General features: G+C 35.4%; 3 protein-coding genes across 4 annotated transcripts in view; 2 read left to right on the top strand and 1 right to left on the bottom strand.

The window, feature by feature from the left end:
• The window catches only part of LOC119838490 (60S ribosomal protein L4), a 33,087-nt gene extending 28,198 nt beyond the window's left edge, over positions 1-4,889 (bottom strand). For both annotated transcript variants that reach the window (XM_038364441.1, XM_038364440.1), the window contains exons 1-5: positions 4,742-4,889; positions 3,406-3,586; positions 2,321-2,402; positions 1,438-1,601; positions 698-822 (exon numbers count right to left, since the gene is read on the bottom strand). In XM_038364441.1, coding sequence (XP_038220369.1) covers positions 698-822; positions 1,438-1,601; positions 2,321-2,402; positions 3,406-3,586; positions 4,742-4,744 — 555 coding nt within the window. In that variant the 5' untranslated portion in view covers positions 4,745-4,889. The remainder of the gene's footprint in view (positions 1-697; positions 823-1,437; positions 1,602-2,320; positions 2,403-3,405; positions 3,587-4,741) is intronic.
• Positions 4,890-5,334: 445 nt separating this feature from the next.
• LOC119838461 lies at positions 5,335-6,228 on the top strand. Its single transcript, XM_038364408.1, has one exon. It carries the CDS (start codon positions 5,335-5,337, stop codon positions 6,226-6,228), a length of 894 nt encoding a protein of 297 aa, XP_038220336.1.
• A 1,048-nt stretch (positions 6,229-7,276) lies between these two features.
• LOC119838460 (la-related protein 1) overlaps positions 7,277-22,558 on the top strand; it is an 83,029-nt gene continuing 67,747 nt past the window's right edge. The window contains exon 1 of the mRNA XM_038364407.1: positions 7,277-7,666. Within this exon, the coding sequence (XP_038220335.1) occupies positions 7,292-7,666 (375 nt within the window). The 5' untranslated portion in view covers positions 7,277-7,291. The remainder of the gene's footprint in view (positions 7,667-22,558) is intronic.

Below are 22,558 nucleotides of genomic sequence, written 5' to 3'. Positions count from 1 at the left end.
TTATATAGTTTATACTTATATTATACAGAGAAAAATTGTGAGTTTTTGTGTGTACATTTGTAATGTATTTACACAAAAACTTGCTAGTCCGATTTTAAAGATTATTTCTCAATTAGAGAGCCAAATCTTTCCTAATCTAATATCTTTTTTTTGATCAGCCTGTGTGATCAATAATAATTCTCATGGTACAACTTTCACCCTCTATTTATCTCTTGTGGGGAGAATTTATCAAAATCATATCTTAATGGATGCCTACATCGTAGTGGTTACCTATCTGCACGCCAAATATCCGCCAAAACGTGGCAAAACTGTCTTCTAGCATCTATATCGTATTGGAGAACCAATACGATTGTTGTTCCAGAAATTTCTATCGTCTCGTATGGAATAGCGCACAGTTTTACCGCTGTGCGATATAGAATTGAGACATCCTAGCTACAACACTCAGTACCTTGGTTTGTATTTGCATAAAGTTACATCCGAATCTAGTCAGGATTTAAAGTATATTATAAAACCTCCAAGCGAAATTTTCGCGTTTAGCACAAGAGATTGCATTACTTGGAGGGTAACATATTATTTTTATACTACATTATAACATATGCATATGTTAAAATATACATATATATGTTGAATCAAGGAGTGACAATATTTTAACATCATCAAGGTTTAGCCCACTCTCCGTCCCCCCACAGTGTCTCACCTTGAGCACATCGGACCACGCCTTCACGCGTCTGAGGAAGATCACAGCCTCCTTGGTCTTGCTGATCTCTTGCACCTTGTCGGCTACGACCAACGGCAGTTCGGGGATCTTGTCGATGACGTGACCTGGCGGGAGAGAAAATAATACATTACAATTGGGTTCAAAATAAAGGATTGTAAAATAGACTAGTTAAATTTCAAATTGAAGATTAAATATTGTTTTATTATTGAAGTACTTTTTTTAATAAACCTGCTTATATTGTTATAAGACATGTGGTTCTGTGGTACAACAGCGGCAGCATCGCATAGACCCGCCCTGCTGATCTCCAGAACACCCCAATATACCCCTTTGAAGCAGTCCACATGCACACAATGCATATGCAGATTAGGCGAGGGGATTACATCATGATATTGTATTATGATTTGTATTTATTCTTTTCTCCCCCATTTTATGTGTTTAATGTGCTGCGAGCTAGTGCAGTGTAATAAGGATTTAGAATTTTTATATCATAGCTGGCAACTGAGCTGGTGGTTCGCCTGATGGTAAGCAATCACACTGTCCATGTACATTTGCAAGTGTCCCTACAAGTGCACGTCCCGCTTATAAGGCGATAAGGAAAGGATTGACGACCGAAAAGAAGGACTGGACTAGACTGGGAACTTTGTGTTTCGTTGGGTTAGGTAAGGTTTAAAAAAAAGAAAGTTTGCGTAAGGTTAGGGCTCCTGGGTCAAGCGACTCACCCCTGGCCTGCACGAGCGCCGGCACGCCGGCGGCGGCGACCGCAGCGGCAGCGGCAGCGCGGCGCTGGCGCAGGTTCACGCGCCGGTGCCAGCGGCGCCAGGGCTTCGTCGGCGCGAACATGCGCCCGCCGCGGCACATGTTGCCGAACGCACCCTGTCCGGATCTATGTCGCACCAACACATTTGTGTTATTTACAACGTAGTTTACATTTATATACAATGAAAAAATAGGGACATCCCTGTATATTCGGTACTAGCGGTCCGCCCCGGCTTCGCCCGTGGTACATATATAGCCTATAGCCTTCCTCAAAAAATGAGTTATCTAACAATTAAAGAATTTTTCAAATTGCACCAGTAGTTCCTGAGATTAGAGCGTTCACTCAAGCAAACAAACAAACTCTTCAGCTTTATAATATTAGTATAGATATCTATATGTATAATAATGAATCCCTATTTGTCATTATGATTTCAAAAATTCTTTCACCGTTAGAAAGCTGTAACTACACTAAGTGACATAGGATATATATGTTTATGTACCATGGGTGAAACCGGGGCGAACAGCTAGTATCCAATATATATTACGCTATGCCTAGCAATTTTTGTTAAAGTAATAAATAAAAAAATATACATATATGATATTTTAACATACATATTTCAATACTATAAAAAATGTATTCCATATGTCGACACACCATAATCATGGAATAATGATGTTTCCTAAAGGAATGATAATATATCCCCGCTATTGTACCTAGAAGTCAATTAAATCCAGCTAGGAAGAGTTATAGGGGATTAAAGCTATCCATGCACTGATCATTTATTTACAATTGAATATTTCCTGAAATTCACAACAATAACCATAGAATGCCAAATAAAACCTCACCTGTGGGTACCACCACCGCGCACACGGGGTATACGCGCTACGGCACGACCGGTACCCCACGACTCGGCACTGGTCTGGTGACCTGAGTTGATAGAACATTTGCTTTGTTAATGTAGAATGAATAATGGACAAAGTTGCGCGTGCGTGTGTGCACGTGCGTGTGTGTGTTTATATATTTGACATTAATATATGGATGATTGTTGTATACACAATGCACCCATCGCAATCACAGAACGGCAATGGAACGCCTAGCATATACGTCAATTTAGCACTAATCCGCAGTAACACTCAATGATACATGGAATCATATGAATGTGGACATTTAGTGCACAATAACAACAATTTATTTTTAAACAAAAACCTATCTAATTGTGTTCCGGCCGATTTTGAAATTTGGCATTTTATGAGAAATTTGGTCCAACTTAAGATATAGCATGGTTTTTATTTCGATTAATTATTACTCAGACACAGCAACGCGCCACCGGGTACGCTAGTAGCCTATAAAAAAGGTTGTAAAAAAAGTCATGGTATGAAAGCTCAACAATTTTTGAGGATAATTGAAATTGTGTATGCTCTGTATGTGTAATTATGAATATATGTACATTGGGATTACTTATTTACTTTCTTCCATTCCATCCAATTATTAAACACAGCTGCATTCTTACCTACCAATAAAATACATTTGAAGTAGGGTGTTGTGAAAAAGCGAGTCAAAGAGTACCTTTATAAATCTGTGTGACTCATCAATTACTATATGTAATCATGATATGTATCAAAAAACTGTACAACTTTATATTCAGGTGGCAAATACTAGGTATTTTCAACTAAGTTAAATATGTTAAGCTTACTACCTAGAGGATATTATCTCAAAAATTTACATTTCATAGAAATTATGATAAATTCATTGTAAATTGATTTTTGAGAAATATTATAAGAAACACCTAAATTCATAAATATTGTATTTATTCCATCTTAATATACACAAAACTGTTCTTAGTATTCATATCTAAGGTAAGACATATATAAGCATAGGATGTTTTATACATGTGACCTTGACATTCCCACAAAATTGAAAGCGTCCTTACCGGCCTCCTTGCTGACGCAGTACGGCTGTCTGGCATTCTTTGACATGGAAACATGCACATCGTTGACGAGGTCAGGCCGGATGGGCGCCTTGAACACGAATGGGAGGGGAAGGGATGCCTTTGGCACCACTTCGCTCTTCTCTGAATACACCGACACAAGCGGCCGGGCTACTGATAGACTCTGAAAGAGTGTGCTGCGTCAATGTATGTACTTTAGCAATAAATACAGAACATAATATTTCCTGAAGGTGAGTTATTTGGAATTGTTTTGTTGTTTATATTTAAATTAATATTTGTTAATGCAAGAGGTGAGATGTTGGGTTAAATCAATTGATTGTTTTATAAAGACTGAAGTGTTTGCTACATTTTTACATCTGTTAAAACAAAACATGAAAGCACAGCATTATAAGTAAATACATTATCTAATCAAGTGATCAAGATCATTAAAAATCATGTGTATATTACATACATGTCCATACCCTGATCTTGCTAGTTATACAAGAATGTTGTAATAATAGCTAAAATAACTGTATTCCATATGTCGACACACCATAATCACGGAATTATGATGTTTCCTACAGGAATGCTAATTTTTCCCCACTATTGTACCTAGAAGCCAATAAAATTCAGCTAGGAAGAGTTATAGGGGATAAAATATATATGATCCCTCAATTTATAGATAATCCAATATATTCAAACAAGATCTTTTTGAAGAAAATTTTGAATAATAATACATTTGTTGATTCAATGTTTACTGGAATGCATTTTACATGGAAGTTTTACAGGTATCTAACGATTGAGATTTGAATCAATTAACCTAAGTATACATCTCACCTGTAAGCTAACAATGGAAACAAGTAGTTTTGCACAATGTTTTTAGAACTTATGTACCTAACCTCAAAATCGTAAAGCGGATATGACACATAAATTTTTAATTTCGATTCACTTCTACACTTCAGAAGTATATTCTTTATGATAAAAAAGACAAGTCCTCTCGTATAAACGAGCTAGGTGTCGCCAAATTATTTTGTGATCATTGTCTCAGTATTACGTCTACCGATAACTATAACCACAACAATTGTATCAGACCAACTAAAATGCAATGCATTTTGGCACGAATCACGAAATAAACAAATAAAATATATCGTTGAAACCCGTGTGTTTCGATCGACTTACTTATTGAACGCGTTGATACAGAAATTCGAGAAATAGACATCAAACACGTGGATGGCACACTGCTATATTTTAACATTTTGAAAACACTAATCACTTAATAATTTCAATCACAAATTATTGATACAGGTAAATCAAACACATTAATTATTACTTGACTTACCATTTCGCTATTTTAGCGAAGCTATTTCTCCAAAAAACACTATAGGCGGCGGTAAAGACCATCCGCCATGCCACGGAGAAATAAAAAGACCGGAAGAATCAAAACGTCTGACAGTTTTCTACAATGATTGCCATATATTATTGTTTAATGCAAAAGACTGGACTTCCTGTAAGAAATTATATTATGTACTTAAAATTTCAGTACATATAAAAACAAAAAATTAAATGAATTCATCTAAAAAGCGTAAAACTCGTTTATTCGTATTTAATTTTACCTTTTCAAAAGTATTCAAAAGAAAAAATTAGTTCATAGTTTTCCCCGTATAGCTCCGTATAGCCGTATATTAAAAAAAAAAAAACTAATCAAAATCGATTAATTAAGTTCATAACAACATTTATGATTCTGTTTCGCATTTCTTGTTTATTGTTTATTTTACGACATCTATAGATTCGATGCTTATTGATGGCATATTGATGTTATTGTGTCAGTACATACTCAGTACTTCACGCCCTTCATTAAATTAATCTCAATCCTCGATGAATATTGAGCAATGAAATATTATTTAAAATACGAAGCAGAGAACGAAAACAATCATGGACGAACGAATTTGCCGCAATGCCAATGATAATAATCCAGCAACCTCACAAGACAACCAAACGAGCCAAGATTGTGATAATGCTTCAGTAATTTCCAAAGAATATGTTACAAACACAGTTGATTTCACATCTGTTGAGCAGGAACAGGCAACCCCAATACCTTCCACTTTAAGGCCTTGTAAAGATGAAACTCCTAATTGTAAATCACCGAAAGCAATGCCGTTGTTAATATTTAGTAGACCAACGTCACTTATTATGCATAGCCCAACTTCACATCCTATCAATTTACTTTCTCAATCACATATATCAATACCTAATCAGCCTCAAACCTTATTTCTCTTGGCATTAGCAAAATTAAATGAGAGTTCCATTAGTTTAACAATGACAAATAACCTTCATAATATGAGTAGCTTGCTAAACAACCAGAAGGGATATTTACCAGAACTCTCTCCTCCAGATTCATTAACTAGTGCTCCACCTTCATATTCATTTGTGTTACGTCAAATGACAGCAAGACGGAGACCAAGACTAATGGGAACTTTTATACCCTCACCATCCTTTGTACAACATAGTCCTCCACCCAATTATGCTGCGGCTTTTGATATATATGTAGATAATGCCATACCACCACCAACTACAAGAGTGTATAACTTTGGTTTCACTCCTATGCCTGTTATTTGCACGGAATGTGGGTACACAGGTATGACAATGGTGAGGGCTAAAGTAACGTTATGTACACATTTATGTGCCTTCACGTTGTGTATTTTTTGTTGTTGGTTATGTGCTCCACTTCCATACGTATTACGTTCTTGCAAGGATGTGTATCATTATTGCAGAAATTGTCGCAACTATTTGGGAAGGTATTGTCCTACTAACCCAGAAAATAATTAAACGTCAAAAGGATGAGGCCACATCTGCATAAAATACAGTAAAGCACAATAATGAAAAGGAAACAATTAGTGAACAAATAATTTTAAAATTCATAAATATTGTTTTTTTTATCTCTGTATATTATACATTTTTTGAACGAAATAATAGTGTTGCTAGATGTAAAATATGTATGTAGAAAATATTTGTATTGTAAATGAATTTTAATGAGTTTCGCTGTGTTTCATATCAGATATTTCCTGTAATTTTATCTTCTTCGTGATCATTATAATTTTCTTGCATTTAACCCCTTTTTATAACATTTATTAGGTTATAATACACCGAAAGGTCAAATAGGAATGCAATGTGATTTTACTACTGACGCGTTCATAAATACTTTCGATTTTTTGAAAATTTTGTGAATTTTTTTTTCGTGAATTATTATAGAGTCTATGAAGAATATATTCTTGCTATATATTGTTAGAGAAATTGCTATTAATACACCAAATTAACACACTATTATTTCAAAAATTATTTTAAACTGTCAATTAAAACGAACGCGACGTCTGTCAGTGATTTTTTTAGCGCCCTCTGGTGTTGAAATGTCGTTTTGTAAAATTAGAAGTCACAGCCTTCCGCGAGTTCCGTGTATATTGCGGAAAATACCCTTTTTGGGCGTCCGACCACATGTGTGAATTGTGAACAAAATATGGTTCTTTTGTGATTTTCAGTTAAAAAAGACCTTTTTCTTGGTGGTTCATTCAACTAATTGATAGATAAAGTGCACTTGGTACGCGGAGTGCTCTAGAAAATTGGAACAAGACGACGGAAGTGAATTTTTTCGATGTAAATACGGTCGGGCCAGGGTCAATCTGGTGTGCATTGCGAACTGTGCGCATATTTTTTAGTGACCGAGTTTCTACGTATTCGATATAACAGTTGATCGTGTCAGACCTTCGAATAATTATAAAAAGTTCTTCGATTTGTGGGTCCGGGCCAAAGCATGGCGTATTGATAGGCATGGCGCCGCGCTCGTGATCGGAGGTCGGCGCGGAGCGCGCGCCTGCTTACATAACGTAGCGGTGGTATGGCCACGCGAGTGTCCGTCGAGGGAACGGGGCCCTCGTACGCGTCAGTGCTAAATTTTGGTGGTGTTGAAAGTAATAAAGAAAACATTGAGTCCACGGAGAGTGTGGTGGAAGCTCCTCCTCGCCAAGATGACGAGGAGGAGGAAGGGTTCGTGCCTGTGATCTCCCACGCGCGGAGGCCAGGCAAGAGTCGACGGGATCGGGAGCGCAGGGCTCCGCCTAGGCCTCACAAGACGCCTCAGGCTGCCCATCCAGACGCACCAGCTGCACCAGATCCACAACAACAACCTCAGCAGCAGCAGCAGCAGCAAACATCTGAGGCTCAGCCGAAGAAGTTTGTTGAAGCTCCAATACCCAAGGTCAACCCTTGGCAGGTGAGTGACATTCCAAATCTCTTTCATTCATAATTTTCCAATATGATTAATATTACAACCATGTGATGACATATTATGAAATACCTCTGAATATTATGAATATGACAGTGTTATAATTATCATGCAACATCTAATTATATTCAATATTCTAATTTATTTTATATTTGTCAAGATATCGTGATTTCTTGCACACTCATAACCTTAAAACATTTCCTGTTCATATCTTTCCAAATAGCTTTGAATATCTAAGTATTATGTAAGTTGAAGAAAATGTGTTAATGGAAACACAATTTATGTAAACACACTGAAATTTGAACTTTTTGTCATCCACTATAACTGTAACATAACATGATATATATTTATATGATGTTATATTACACCATTAACAACATATATAGTGCACAGAGAGAACTTTATAGGTGTTATTATTTGTAAATAACTAAAATACACATCTACAAAACTACAAAGCTATAATTATACATACAAATTTTTAGTTCACACAAATATTTTGTAATACTACTTCATTTCCTCTTTTTTGATATGCAATATGAATAACAGCTGAATGATTCATAGGAAAGTATAATATTATTTTAACTGTTATATCATATACTAGCTTTCTGTTGACTGCTTTGCCAGCTTAGCCAAGTAAAGGAAGACATTCCCGTTCCTATAGGGATTTCAGAATAATAACTATATACTTATGATATACTGTGTCCTTTGTTTGGTCTCAAACTACCTGTGTAACAAATTTATACCAAATCAGTTGAGTAGTTTCTGAGATTATTGCGTTCAAGCAAATAAACAAAAAAAAAAAAACACTCTTCGCTTTGTGTCATATTTTCATTTGAAGTATAGTGAATCAGGTTAATTGTAAACAGGGGTAATCGGAAACAATTCTCAATAAACTTTTATAAAACTACTACTTGTTAAAAAACTACTTTTTCTAATGCCATTATTTTTTTGTATACAATATCTGATCTATGGAAATGCATTATATATATATTAAAGCCTTTTTAGACATTCTGCAAATACAGAAAAAAATTACTAGGATGTTTGTCAAATTACCCTGAATGAGCCTACCTCAAATGAAGAAATAATCCATATTTTATATCACAAGAATTATCTACAGAGTAGATCCTACACTATGTCACTGTTACAATGTTAAATGTATAATTCTCTTATCTCAATATGTTATCTTTTTGTGATCACATAGAAACAAGCTGGTTAGTTTAAGATTTAAGGACATGTAATAAGATACTTCTACTAAGCTATGAGACAAAACCTTTTGGTTTATTAATTGAAAACTATCTGCGCCCCGCAGTTTCACCCATGTAAGTTCGTATCCCTTAGGAACATCGATATAAAAAGGTGCCTATATGTTATTCCACTTGTTGAAATTTCATTTCAATCAGTTCAGTAGTTTTTGCGTGAAAGGGCAACAAACACACACACATCCTTACTGAACTTTCGTATTTATAATATTAGTTTTATTATTTATTTATAATATTAGTAGGATTCAAGTCATTACCTAATAAGTAGTTAATAAAACTTCCTTAACCTAACATTAAGGTTTCATCAGAAAATTATATTATACAATGCGCCTGTCCGGGCTCTGCCCAGATATCAAGATTCCTCTTTATCCTAAGGGAGTATTTCATCAGGATAAAAAGTATCTCATATACCTTAAAGTCTTTAATTTCTAAATCCTTTTGCCATTACATTGTTACTACATGTTAGGTTATTATGTTCATATAGTTCATATATATTTTATGGACCACGTTCAACGCCACAGTAGACTGCTAGTACTATAATGATGTTTAAAGTATAAAATATTTTTAAAATATGATAGCATATATCTCACCTTGACACAGACATCTAAAAATTGAGAGTTATCTTAGCACAATTACGTAGGTATTTGTTCTGATTGCAAGCATTTATGTATAATACTTAATATAAATTTTATTTGAACTAATTTTTAATTTAAATTATGTAATTTATGATTACATTAATGATTAATAAGGGAGCCTATTGATATTCTGTATTTATTTTCTGAAGTTATTTCCATGATTTTCCCAAATTTTACATTAGTCCCTACTTATTTATAAATGCCCCACTTGCCCTACTAATTTATAAAGGCGATAATAATTCTATCTCTCTCTGTTTTCTTCACACTTTAAACCTTTGATGAAAAATAAGGAGAAAGGATAGTTTTTAACCCAGAAATCTCATGTAAATGGGCAGCATGCGGGCGAAAATCTTAGAATGTATATGTCTTCCTTGGTCGATGCAGGCAATTCTGAATAGAATAGCTAGTTCTTTATAATTTTAATTCTAGATAAATATAACACAACTGGTAAATGAGTATTTGAATTTTATATATATACATAAAAGATGGTTCAGTATTTTCACAACATATAATTGATATACAGATATGTAGATGTAGAGTAGGTAATATAAGATTTAATTTTGTTATTAGTAATATGTGTAAAGTAAACTCAAAGTCACACTAAATGTTGTATTTCTTTTTGTTCAAAATAAACACAAAAATATTCATATAAACACATAGTATGTTGCACAATACTTTATCGTCTATACAATTTATCCTCCTTTTACTTTCCTTTTATCATCTGAACAATCTTTCTCTCTCTCACCAACAAGGCTGTAAGCTATATGCCCTTCGAAATAGAAAGGCCAAAATTACAGTTTTTTTTGTTGAGTTTAGCAGTTTAATTCATGTGTAAGACTTTTAGAAAAACCTGTTTGTCTTTGAGTATATTTCCTGTAAATTTGCTTAGTTCAGTTCTTTAAAAGTTTAACAAAATAAGTTGTCTGAACTTATCTAATCTTATATTAATGATTTTACAGTTTAAACATTATTTTATAATCGAGCTCAGTGATGTATCAAGTTGTCTATAAAAAAATAGATACAAAGTACAAGGTTTTTTAAGTATGTATATGTTTGATCTTTAGTAATATTTATATTAAATCATAGTCATAAATGTGAATGCGTACATGTTTGTTTGTCTGTCTGATGTCTGTCACTGTCTGTTTTATTGTAGGAATTTTGTGTCTGGATATAGTTAGGAGGCTAAACCATGAAATTATAGACTACTTTTGTTTCCAATTATATTCTCCTGGGAATGCTAGCATTATATTATAATAATCACCAACTTCAGGAGCTTATATATGTATGTTTATAAATGAGCTTATATATATATATATATATATATTTGTATGTTTTTGTGTCTTCAAATCTTTTTACTGGGTGATCAGATTTTAATGTTTCATTTTAAAAGACCGCACGAAAGCCACCAGGGTTTTTGTGGTCCCATAAAAACATGGTCTTCTGACATTTTTAAAGCTGGTTGAATGTTTTGTTAAAATAAAATTATTTGTAACATAAAAAAGCAGTATTAATTCCAGTGTGGAAAAATGATGGTGCTAGACGACCTACATAGCTCTCTGTCTTTGTATCACACTGGAATCAGTGCTGCTTTAGGATGTCACTAATTGCAGAGGAATAAAGTTATGCCTGCTTACACACAAACCTTATACGTATAATTATTTTATTTTATGGACACAAGAAGATACAAATGTTAAAAAAAACTTTAAACATTTGAGGCACGTTACTTAATTAAATTATTATTAAGCATTCAACCTTGGTATTTACATTCGAGTTAACATTTCATAAGCTCACTTTCAATCTATATTGTGTTGGGATGTGGATTGTGTAATGGTATCATATTTGTTACATTCGCAAGGGTAATTAATATTTAGTTGTTAATTATAAATTTATTATAGACCGGTTTTATAATGGAGAAAATAATATGTACAGAAAGTATAATATTTTTAATGTAAAATCTTTTATATCTATTAAGTACCTATATGAAATTTATTCAATGAAAGATTGCAGTCTTGATTTGTTATTATGTCCTTTTCCATTCAATACCGTATATAGCTGAAGAGTATGTTTGTTTGAACATGCTAATCTAATTAACAACAGCTAAAGGTGTTTAAAAAAATTTGATTTCAAAGATTTTTCACAACTGGTTATCTACAAAATCTCCAAATGTTATACGCTAATATTATATATATATATATTTGTTTCATTATACATATTAAGCAATAATTTATTTATTAATTTCGTTTCGCGTGGAACGTTTTCCTTGGTTAGAACTTAACACCTTTGTTCCACTTCTAGTTCTAATTAGAGAAAATGCATTAAAACTAATGAAAAAACGGTTTTTAACAGTAATATATATACAACTAACTTTTCGCCCGCGTAAAATTCGCTTATATCGCGCGACATGATAAGGAGTATTTTCTTCGCATTAAAAAGTATAGTTTGTTCTTTCCCATGGTTTGTTCTTTCGTTTAGCTCCATCTTCATACCAAGTTTCATCAAAACTCGGTTTGACAATAACGAACTTTTATACAAAATTTCATTCCCCTTTTTTCATGTCCTTTCTCAAGTTCAGTTCTATCTTCATACCAAATTTTGTCAAAATCGATTCAGTGATTTAGGCGTGAAAGCGTAACAGACAGACAGAGTTACTTTCGCATTTATAATATTAGTAGGGATACAAATGCAACAAATTACAACAATGCAACGCAGAATCTTTTGGGCATTGTACATAATGGAAGAGAAATTTAAGTCAGTTGTGAACATAGAAATAAATTAATTACAATATCAAAATGTGTTCGACCTGAATCACAATGCAAAATAATTCGTAATTTTTTTTTTTTGTTGAAGAGTGCATATTTTGGTGACCGACCCTGTAACAAATGAACCATGAACTAATGACCCTATAACCTATAACAAACATCCGCTAAACATGCCAAAACATACTATTTTAATGTATGAAAATGGCAAATGAAAGTATTTTTTTTTTAATACCATACAATTAACATAAGTGGCATCGAGTCGCTTATCATTTCGTGTTTTATTTTTACGCAATAAATTTTAATAGTCTCGTAAAGTGAAGTGCATATATCATATGCTATTATGTGGAATCGTGAATGAAGTGTATTAAACCGAGCGATAAATGTGTTTTACTAGATAATTCAAATTTAAATGAATCACACGCTGGAGGGTTGATGGAATCAATGTTCTATTATGTTTAACCTATACTTTAACAGTAATACCAGCTGACCCGGCAAATGCTGCTCTGCCTTACTCTTATCGTTCAGGTGTAGGACAAATAGATGTTGGTCGATACTCAGAACTACCCGATATGCACATAAAATTACATAAGAATCGGTGCAGCCATTTCGGAGGACTATGGTAACTGACATTGTCATAGGAGAATCATACTACCTAATATTATAAATGCGAAAGTTTATGAAGATGAAAAAACTATTTAACCGATTGCAATGAAATTTGGTACGTAGGTAACTGCACAACTCGAATAACATAGGCAACTTTTTATCCCGATATTTCTACGGAATACAGATTTGCGCGGGTGAACGGGTTAGTTTTTTATAAATAGACATTTTAAGCTGAAGAGTTTGTTCGTTTGGACGCGTTAATCTCAGGAAGTACTGATTCCAATAGCAGAAGTGTGGAAGGTAGGCTATTCTTTATGTCATCATGTAAGTCGTGGGTGAAGCCACGGTTCACAGTTAGTTACCTATGTGTGCAACACTTTTATAAATATATTTCCTTTATCTATTTACATTCTACATACATTATTATCTATTTATCTGTTTAGATTGAACATTAATGGTTGATTAATAATTGTCACAGAAGTTGAGTTGTGTACAATTTAGTGTGAAATATCCATCAAGGCTTTTCAATTACTTTTATTGTTTGTATGTGATACAGTTCCGTTTTTCCTAGTTCGAACTAGTTAGAATCAAATGACAAGAAAACTTGTCTACGACTCATCATTCATAATCGAACTCGTGAGATTACAGTTTGACGAAAATTTGTGCTCTATACATTTACTTAGCAATGTGACGAACTATTTTTCGATGGACTATATATAATGCGAATAGCTTTAACTTTTCCCGCAACGCGTATCAGGTGAAGATAGCGAGTGTAGTTTTTTTTAATGCTAGAGCGGGGCAATTGATCTAGTGGTTCGCCTGATGGTAAGCGAGCACCACCGCCCGTGAACATTCTCAATGGTAGCGCTTTTTAAATAGTAAAGGATATGGAAAGGATTGACGAGGGAAATAAATGAATGAATGGATTGGGAGGGCGAGGCAAAGGAATTACAGGCCAGGTTTTTGAAATAAATCAAATAGACAAAGCAGGCATCAACTTTTCGAATTAAAATATTAACCATAAACATCGATCCACTCGTTTACATGTTAACGAATAAAAATAAAAAAAAAATTGTCAAATTTATAACCTCCTTCCTTTTCGAAGTCGGTTGAAAAGTGACACACAGACAAATAAAGTTTTTCAGTAAATAAATAGGCGAATAATTAGATTAAGTGAGGATTATTATTGCTGATTGATTGATATATTTCCCACATTATCACTGCTTTAATACGAGTCTTAGTGCTTACTTCAATGCTGAGTATGTTTACTGTTATATTATGACATAGTGTAATTGAGATTGTATTAATTGTACGTACCAATACGCGTTTATCTGTTAATAATAATAATAATGCTAAGCTGTTTGTTATCTGTGGGGATTATTGCGCCAGGCTTAGTTCGCTTGATCTTGACGATGACGTGTATAGCGGTCCGCCCCGGCTTCGCCCGTGGTACGTATATAGCACGTGGGGGTCTTAGACATATCCCACCGTGGAAGGGAAATTTTTATAGGATTGAGATGTGGCATCGCGGTCCAAAGTAGTCAATGTCACTCTCTAGCTTCTCTCTCTATCTCCGACTACAGAATTTCACATTTGAAATACCGCCGTTGTTATGTAAAAGAGAGACGAGCAAACAAACACTTTTGTGTCCATAATGTGTGTAAAGTATTTTTGGCATATTTTCATGATCGATGCTTAATAGTCTTATTTTTATAACCTCACTAGCAACGCCCCGCGGTTTCACCCGCGTAAGTCCGTATCCCGTAGAAATATCGGGATAAAAAGTTGCCTATATGTTATTCCAGTTGTCCAGCTGTCCACGTACCAAATTGCATTGCAATCGGTTCAGTAGTTTTTGCGTGAAAGAGCAACAAACGTACAGACATCCTTACAAACTTTCGCATTTATAATATTAGTAGGAAGTATCAAGTATCAAGTGATTTATTATACAAAAATATACAGTAAATTTATGTATAACGCCTGATCTGTTTAATTACGCATTATATATCACCAGCTCCGTCATACCAAAACAAAAAAAAAAAAAAAAAAAAAAAACAACCCGTGAAAAACTCCCTTCGCCGTTCGTTCGTAACTGGCTATCGCGCAATTGCATCGTTATAATATTATGCGACCCACATTATGCGTCGAGTGCGACACGTGGTCAGTTTTGAGGTTAGGTCTCCACGCCGACGTGTCCTAACCGCTAGGTGGCAGATAAGATACGCCTGTGTCTCAGATAACGTGGCTACGGTTTTTTTTATTAATATCTTCTACTCGATTCGCGTGTGATTTTGCGTTGCGAGTGAAGTCGTTGCGAATACAGTTGTGTGTGTGAGGGGGGGTTCTACTTTACTATATGCTATATGAATATTTGCTATTCAATCACGCATTAACGGTTAGACCGATTTCGATGTGATCATGCGAATTGATAGGATATGTATTGGTATATGTGTTATGTTAACCAGTTGTTCGTTTGCGTTCAGCAAGTATCAAATTCATACTTATTAAGCACGATGAGTATTCTGTAGAACAATATATTATGTATTATCTAAATCGGTTCAGTCGTTTTGCGTGTATCAACTGTTGATAGCACGTTATACAGAATGTGATGATTAAAATTACCATTATTAATAATAATAATATAATAATAAGTAAATTAATTTTTAAAATTGTTTTTTTTAAATCGTGCTGTAATCGATAAAATTTGTATGAATCCTTGGCGCCACGTGAAAAAAACTGTTAAGTAATCTTAATACACAACCTGGTGCTTATCTGTGGAATTATTTATGATAAATAATTTGTAATATCCGACGCGAAAATATCCGATATCGGTCAGGCCGCGATAAGAATGCAGCCTTGCGGCAATTCGCGAACATTTCGCTCGTCATCATCATTATCGTCAAACTCAAACTCAAACTCAAACATTTACTCATTCAGTTAGACTTCTTATAGAAGCACTTTTGAATCGTCATATTACACAGTTATAACATTTACCATCGGAAGGCAGTTTCTACAGGGAAGAGCCGGCAACAAATTCTGTAGTTGCATCAAACCCACATTATACTAGCTGCGCCCCGCGGTTTCATCCGCGTAAGTCCCTATCCCGTAGGAATATCAGGAAAAAAGTTACCTATATTTAATCCAGTTGTCCAGCTGTCTACTTACCAAATTTCATTGCAATCGGTTCAGTGTTTTTGCGTGAAAGAGCAACAGACACACACACACATCCTTACAAACTTTCGCAATTACAATATTAGTAGGATTAGTAGGATTACGTTCCCACTGCTGGCCTTACGCCTCTAACATATCTTCTTACTTTAACTCTGTACATTATCGACCAAGTAAATAAAATTCACAAAAAAAAAACAATGATAAACTCTTCAATGAACGCGCTAAATATAAAATGACTCCGGATCTAGTGAGCAGCGAGTTGTTTCATCATCATACCAAAGCTCCCAAGGTCGCGTGACGTCACGTGACGTCACCGAGCGTGACAGTGGGTTATCGTGGCTGACAGAAAATCGGCCCCTAAATACGTACAATTAATTATTATATTACATTTTTAATAAGACGGCAGTCGCGATCGATTCGGTTGGTTAAGGATCGAGCGCTTGCTGCTAGAGCGATGTTATGTGGTTTAATGTTGTGAAATAACACTCTTCGCTTAGAAATTATAGACTTTTTAACGGATTTTCAACGTGATTTATTCATTGAACTCAAGACTTAAGTAGTCTCCAGCAGTCTCCCAGTGCCATGTGCACTCGCACTCGCTGTAAAATGTTAATTGTGTTAAATAATTAAATAATATTATGAATTAATCGCATTTAAAATCCGTTAAAAAGTCTTTTTTCTTCTTTTCTTTTTATTTTGTGTCATGCTAATAATAGTCCTCCTTCATGTAACTAGTGTAGTTTAATAGATGTTATTATAGATATAAACCTTCCTCTTGAATCACTCTTATCTATTAAAAAAAACCGCATCAAAGTCCGATGCGCAGTTTTAAAAATTTAAGCATACATAGGGACGAAGCGGTAGCGACTTTGCTTTATACTATGTACTGATGTGGATGCATAAATCTCCTGCTCCTCTCCTCTCTCTCCTCTCCCCTCTCTCCTCTCTCCCTCCTCTCCTCACAACGCTCTCCTCTGCAGGCTTTGTTTACTTTTACGTTTACTTTTACTGATTGAAGATGATTTTATTATTATGATTTCTATTACGGACCGTCCAAACTACTAGACCGATCGGGCTAAAATTTAACATATTATATAGCTTGTATAACATGTATAGCTTCTATAACTATAATGCAAACATCCGCTTAGAAAGAATTTTGATAAATTCTACCCCCAAGGGGATGAATAGAGCGTGAAAGTTTGTACACACGTTTGATAAGTTGTTTTATAGCAATTATTGATGACTACAATCTGAAATACTTAAAACGATCGATGGTTCCCTTTATCTCTAGAATAGTATTAGGTAGATATTGTAGCTATCGAAAGATCTCGCCACGCGCACCTTAACGTGCCCGGGTCTCGCACGAGCATCTGCAATTGAATAGCAATTACCAAGCTGCAGCAACTGATTTATTTTTACTCACCACTAGACTAGACTAGACTAGATTTGCCCCGTGACTGTCGGCGCGAAATGGAGTCTAGCGAGTAGCTTTACCAGCTTATTTTACTAGCTTTTACCCGCGGTTTCGCATGATTTAAATTCGGTGTAGTTTAAATGATGTTTCATAAAAACCTTCCTCTTGAATCACTCTATCTATTAAAAAAAATCCCATCGAAAACCGTTGCGTAGGTTTTGAGTTTTTAGCATACATAAAGACATATGGAAAGAGAAAGTGACTTTGTTTTATACTATGTAGTGATTGATATATTCACCTTTAGATTAATAACGTTCCGCCCCGGCTTCGCCCGTGGCTCTCATATAGTACTCACGGCCCGTGAGTCACGGGTCACCAATGGAGAAATAATTTCTCAAAACGGCCCAGTATTTCCAGTGATGAGCGCGTTCAAACGAACAAACTTTTCAGATTTATATGATATAAATATACATAGAATAGAACTATGGATTAAGCATTGAAAATCACAGCAAATCACCATAATGTAATGAGACGATTCGTAAATTCGTTACATAAATAAATAAACATAAATCATCTTACACATGCAGAAAACCGGTGATCCGTAACAAATCCCTAATAATATTGTAAATGCGAAAGTAACTCTGTCTGTCTGTTTGTTTGTTTATCTGTTACGCTTTCACGCCTAAACCACTGAACCAATTTTTTTTGTAACTTGCTATGAAGGTAGTACTGAACTTGAGTAAGGATATAGGCTAATTTTTATCGCGGAAAAAATGGTAGGAATTGAAATAGGGAGATGAAAGCGATATAACCGAATTCCGCGCGGGCGAATCCGCGGGCGTAAAGCTAGTCACATTATAAACGCATCATTTGTAACTTTCCATTAAACAAATAGTCACTTCTAGCATCGTCTCGAAAACATACTCATTTCGATTCTCCTGTAAACAAACAAACAACCGCTATTAATAAGAGTGAAACCAATAAATATATTATCCAATTGTATTCAATAACATTTAATAATGTAACCAGTTGGCATCGCTCCGGCGTACGTCACAGGATTGTTGCGGTGACGTCACGGGACCTCGCTGCGTCACGGGTCGTAAAATTTCGTTGGCCATTTTTTTTTTTTTTTTTATTATTAGCCATGACTGTCCCACTGCTGGGCAAAGGCCTCTCTTCCCTCAGTCCACATCTCACTATTGAGAGAAATTCTGAGCCAATCTTTGCAATATGTATCTAGCTCCTACCCACCACGTAGTCTTTTTGTCTTGTAAGGGATCCACATAGTGGTAATCTTCGCCCACAACTCTTCGGATCGTTGGCCATATCGCATGTTTTATTGTGAAGAACCAAAAAAAAAAAAGTCTTACGGAGGCCAGAGAGGTTGGTCGGTACGTTGTGTGTGTTTATGAATGGTGCCAGATTAGTAGGAAGTTTTTGTAATGATCGCGTGTTAGCTAATGTATCGTTTTTCATTACGTCACGGTGGTTCCCACTTTTGTTTGATGAAGGGAATTGAGACGATCTGAAAAGTATGTTCTACTAGACGCGCGTCACGGATATCAAGATTCCTGTTTTATCCCAAGGGAGCATTAAATCGGGATAGAAAGTATCCTATCATCCAAGTCAGTTCGTACGCTGTCTATATACAAAATTTCATCAAAGTCCGTTCAGTAGTTTCCGCGTAATTGACGGACAAACATACAAACATTCACATTTTTTAATATTAGTGTGATTTACACGAGGACCGTGTGTTCCTTGTTTGTGCAATAAAACAGCATCGTTTTCAATTATAATTTAGTACAAAAATAAAATATTACTAACCAAACTCAGTATAAGAAAAAATATTGCCCGCAGTAATAGACAAATTTCGTTTTAGACGTGTCATGCACTTATGAGACACGAGTTTTATTTCATAATAAATGACATTATTTTTCTCATAATGACGTCACACGTCCGCGACCTTGCATGACACATGGTCGTAAATAGCTGGTATTACCGCGGGGCCTGGTAGTACGAAGTCTGCAAATCTACATACAGCCAAATGTTATTGTATGATCATGGGGGATACTGGATGGATGGAATTCTCTATAAAGGCCCGCGATAGTCTCACTTGTTCACTATCCAATGAAAAGAGAAAATAAACAAATTAATAAATATTAGTGAAATAGCAGATGGTTATTTTTCAACAAAATAAAGGTTTTGTTGCTCACGTGATCACACTAATATTATAAATGTGCAAGTTTGGATGTTTATCCGTCTATCATGCTGAAACTACTGAATGAATTTTGATGAAATTTGGTATATAGACAGGGTATGAGCTGATTTGTGTGATAGGATACTTTTTATCCTTATTAAATGATACCTTGGGATAAAACGGAAATCTTAATATCCGAGCAGAGTCGGGACGAGCGTCTAGTAATGTATAATCATAGAAGTACGTAAGTAAAGCTAGACACAGTTGCGTCGTGTTAGTTTATTTTTCGCCCAGTTCAGTTCAATGAAAACGCACACACTACAGAGTATCAGTCCATACAGGCGGATTAATCGGTAGGTTGAATACAGATAAATTAGGGGGAAATTTATAATCCAATATTCTAGTAATGATTTGGACGTCTGTAAAGCTAGAAAGGTCAAGTCGGCAGAATCACTCGAATTATATCTCAAAATTTAGTGCTCATTTAGTGCTAATTTAGTGCTGATAACAGATATTTGGTGCTGTGATAGGAGGACTAAAAATGAGAACACTGCTAACTTTTCATTAAGCTAGCAGTGAACTAATCGTGACCGCGCTATGATACAGTTGGAGCGAGAGGCACATCAACTAATAATTTAGTGCTCAATTAGTGCTGCCTGTACAAGCAAACAGATTTTTCAAAAAAAAATTTTTTCAGTTTTTAGGTATAGATAACTGCTGACATAACGATACGAGCAATCATAGAGCTTGAACATGACTTTAAAATCGGTATTGGTAACTTGTGATGGAATGATAAGTATATTGTTTCCTACGCTTGGTTTATAAACCATAGACGCCATAGTTTTGGATCAGGTCTAACATTACCCAGACTTCTTCTATGCACCTCGTAATCACTATCTCACCCTATTCCAAGGGCGTAGGTCAGGTCTAATGAGAGCACTGGATCTCTGCCAGGATGCATTTGTCATCTGTCACACGCACTCGCACAGCTATTTGATTTGATATTGAGATGCGCAGAGGTCAAGGGGTCAATGCCTCCGGCTTTGGCGTGTTTCGTCTGCCCTGAGCTGATGGGAGATGCTTTGCAGTTAGTTTTCAGTGGTAGTAATTGACTTGGACTTGTTAGCAGTTAAGTAGGTACCTGTACAAATTTATTTTGAACTTGCTGCGCCCCGCGGTTTCACACGCGAAAGTTCGTATCCCGTAGGAATATCGGGATTAAAAGTTGCCTATATGTTATTCCAGTTGTCCAGCTACAGTCTACGTACCAAATTTCATTGCAATCGGTTCAGTAGTTTTTGCGTGAAAGAGCAACAATCACACACACATCCTTACAAATTTTTTGCATTTATAATATTAGTGGGAAGTGGGATAGTGGGATTTGTTTTGAGATGTGATTATTTCCATTAGTACAACGTATTATTTAGAAAATAGACAAGTATATTGGTGAGGGAAAAAAATCGTGATGTCAGAAATGGATCTAGATGAAAACCTGAATCTGCCTGGCACAAGCTGAACTAGATCCCTTTTGTCAGTACTGAAGCGGTGGAACTACTAGGCGGAAGGATGCACACCAGATCGTAAAATGGGAACAAATGACAACAATTTTCTACCAAAGACAAAGAATCGCATCAGTAAGGTCACGTAGTTATCACGTAACAAAACAAAAAAGTGCAGTGCAGTCGGATTGAGAACCTCCTTCGTTTTTGGGAACGTCGGTTAAGATGGTTTTTATTTATTTCCCTTCCCTTTTCTTTTAATTACTACATAATATAAAACAAAATCGCTTTCTCTGTCCCTGTGTCCCTATGTACGCTTAAATCTTTAAAACTGCGCAATGATTTTTGATGGTTTTTTTTAATAGATAGTGATTCAAGACAAAGGTTTGTATGTATAATTATATCAATTAAACTACTCTGTCTTAACGCGTTCGAAGCCCCTGGCAAAAGCTAGTTCGAAATAAAATTTAAGGTAACATTGTTTTAAGGAAGAAGCTACCGACGACTGAAACACAGTTCGCAACTAATTCCGTAGTCGGTGGGTCGTATCAAAAATTAACTTGGTTTTATGTCAAAAATGTGTTTTTTTTTTCATACTTTTATAATATATTTACGAATACAGTACATAGAATCTTCTAGTAAGTTAAGATAAAATATACATGTCTGTAATTGAAAGAGCCTATTTCCTTCTCCTATCCCTTCCCAGTCCATTCCTTCTTTCCAGTCATCAATCCTTTCCTGATCCTTTATCCCTTAAAAGCGGGCAGCGCATTCTCTGAGATCAGAGCCTCTGCGAATGTTCATGGGCGATAGTGATCCTTTACCACCAGGCGAACCACCAGCTCAGTTGCCCGCTATGACATAAAGTATGTCATAAAGTAAAGCCTCTATGAGCGGCAACTGCTAATGCGTTGTTTATTTACATTTCACTATGGGACTCATACTAGGTGCTCGTATATATACAGATGTATTATTAGCCGACGCGGCGGGTCCAGGTTGGGGCGACACGGTTGATCAAGCCATAACGTTCGGTATTTCATCACACTGATAGTACGCGCTAACATTGGAGGCTGGCCAATCCCTATTAATACGCACTATACGCAGCGTGATGGGATTTTGTTTGTTCTAAAGCGCTTTTTTTCTCCCTCTCCACCTCTACGTTTGTATGGTAGTATGTTAATGACCACTTTAGACTCAATTTTAATCCTATGTTTTTATTTTACATATTTATGTATACTAATCCTACTAATATTATAAATGCGAAAGTTTGTGAGGATATGTGTGTGTGTGTGTGTTTGTTGCTGTTTCACGCAAAAACTACTGAAACGATTGCAATGAAATTT

Source organism: Zerene cesonia, unplaced genomic scaffold (genome assembly GCF_012273895.1).
Source record: "Zerene cesonia ecotype Mississippi unplaced genomic scaffold, Zerene_cesonia_1.1 Zces_u003, whole genome shotgun sequence".
In the NCBI taxonomy this organism is placed as follows: domain Eukaryota; kingdom Metazoa; phylum Arthropoda; class Insecta; order Lepidoptera; family Pieridae; genus Zerene; species Zerene cesonia.
Note: the sequence above shows the minus strand (reverse complement) of the source record. Positions and strands in the feature narration are given on the sequence as shown.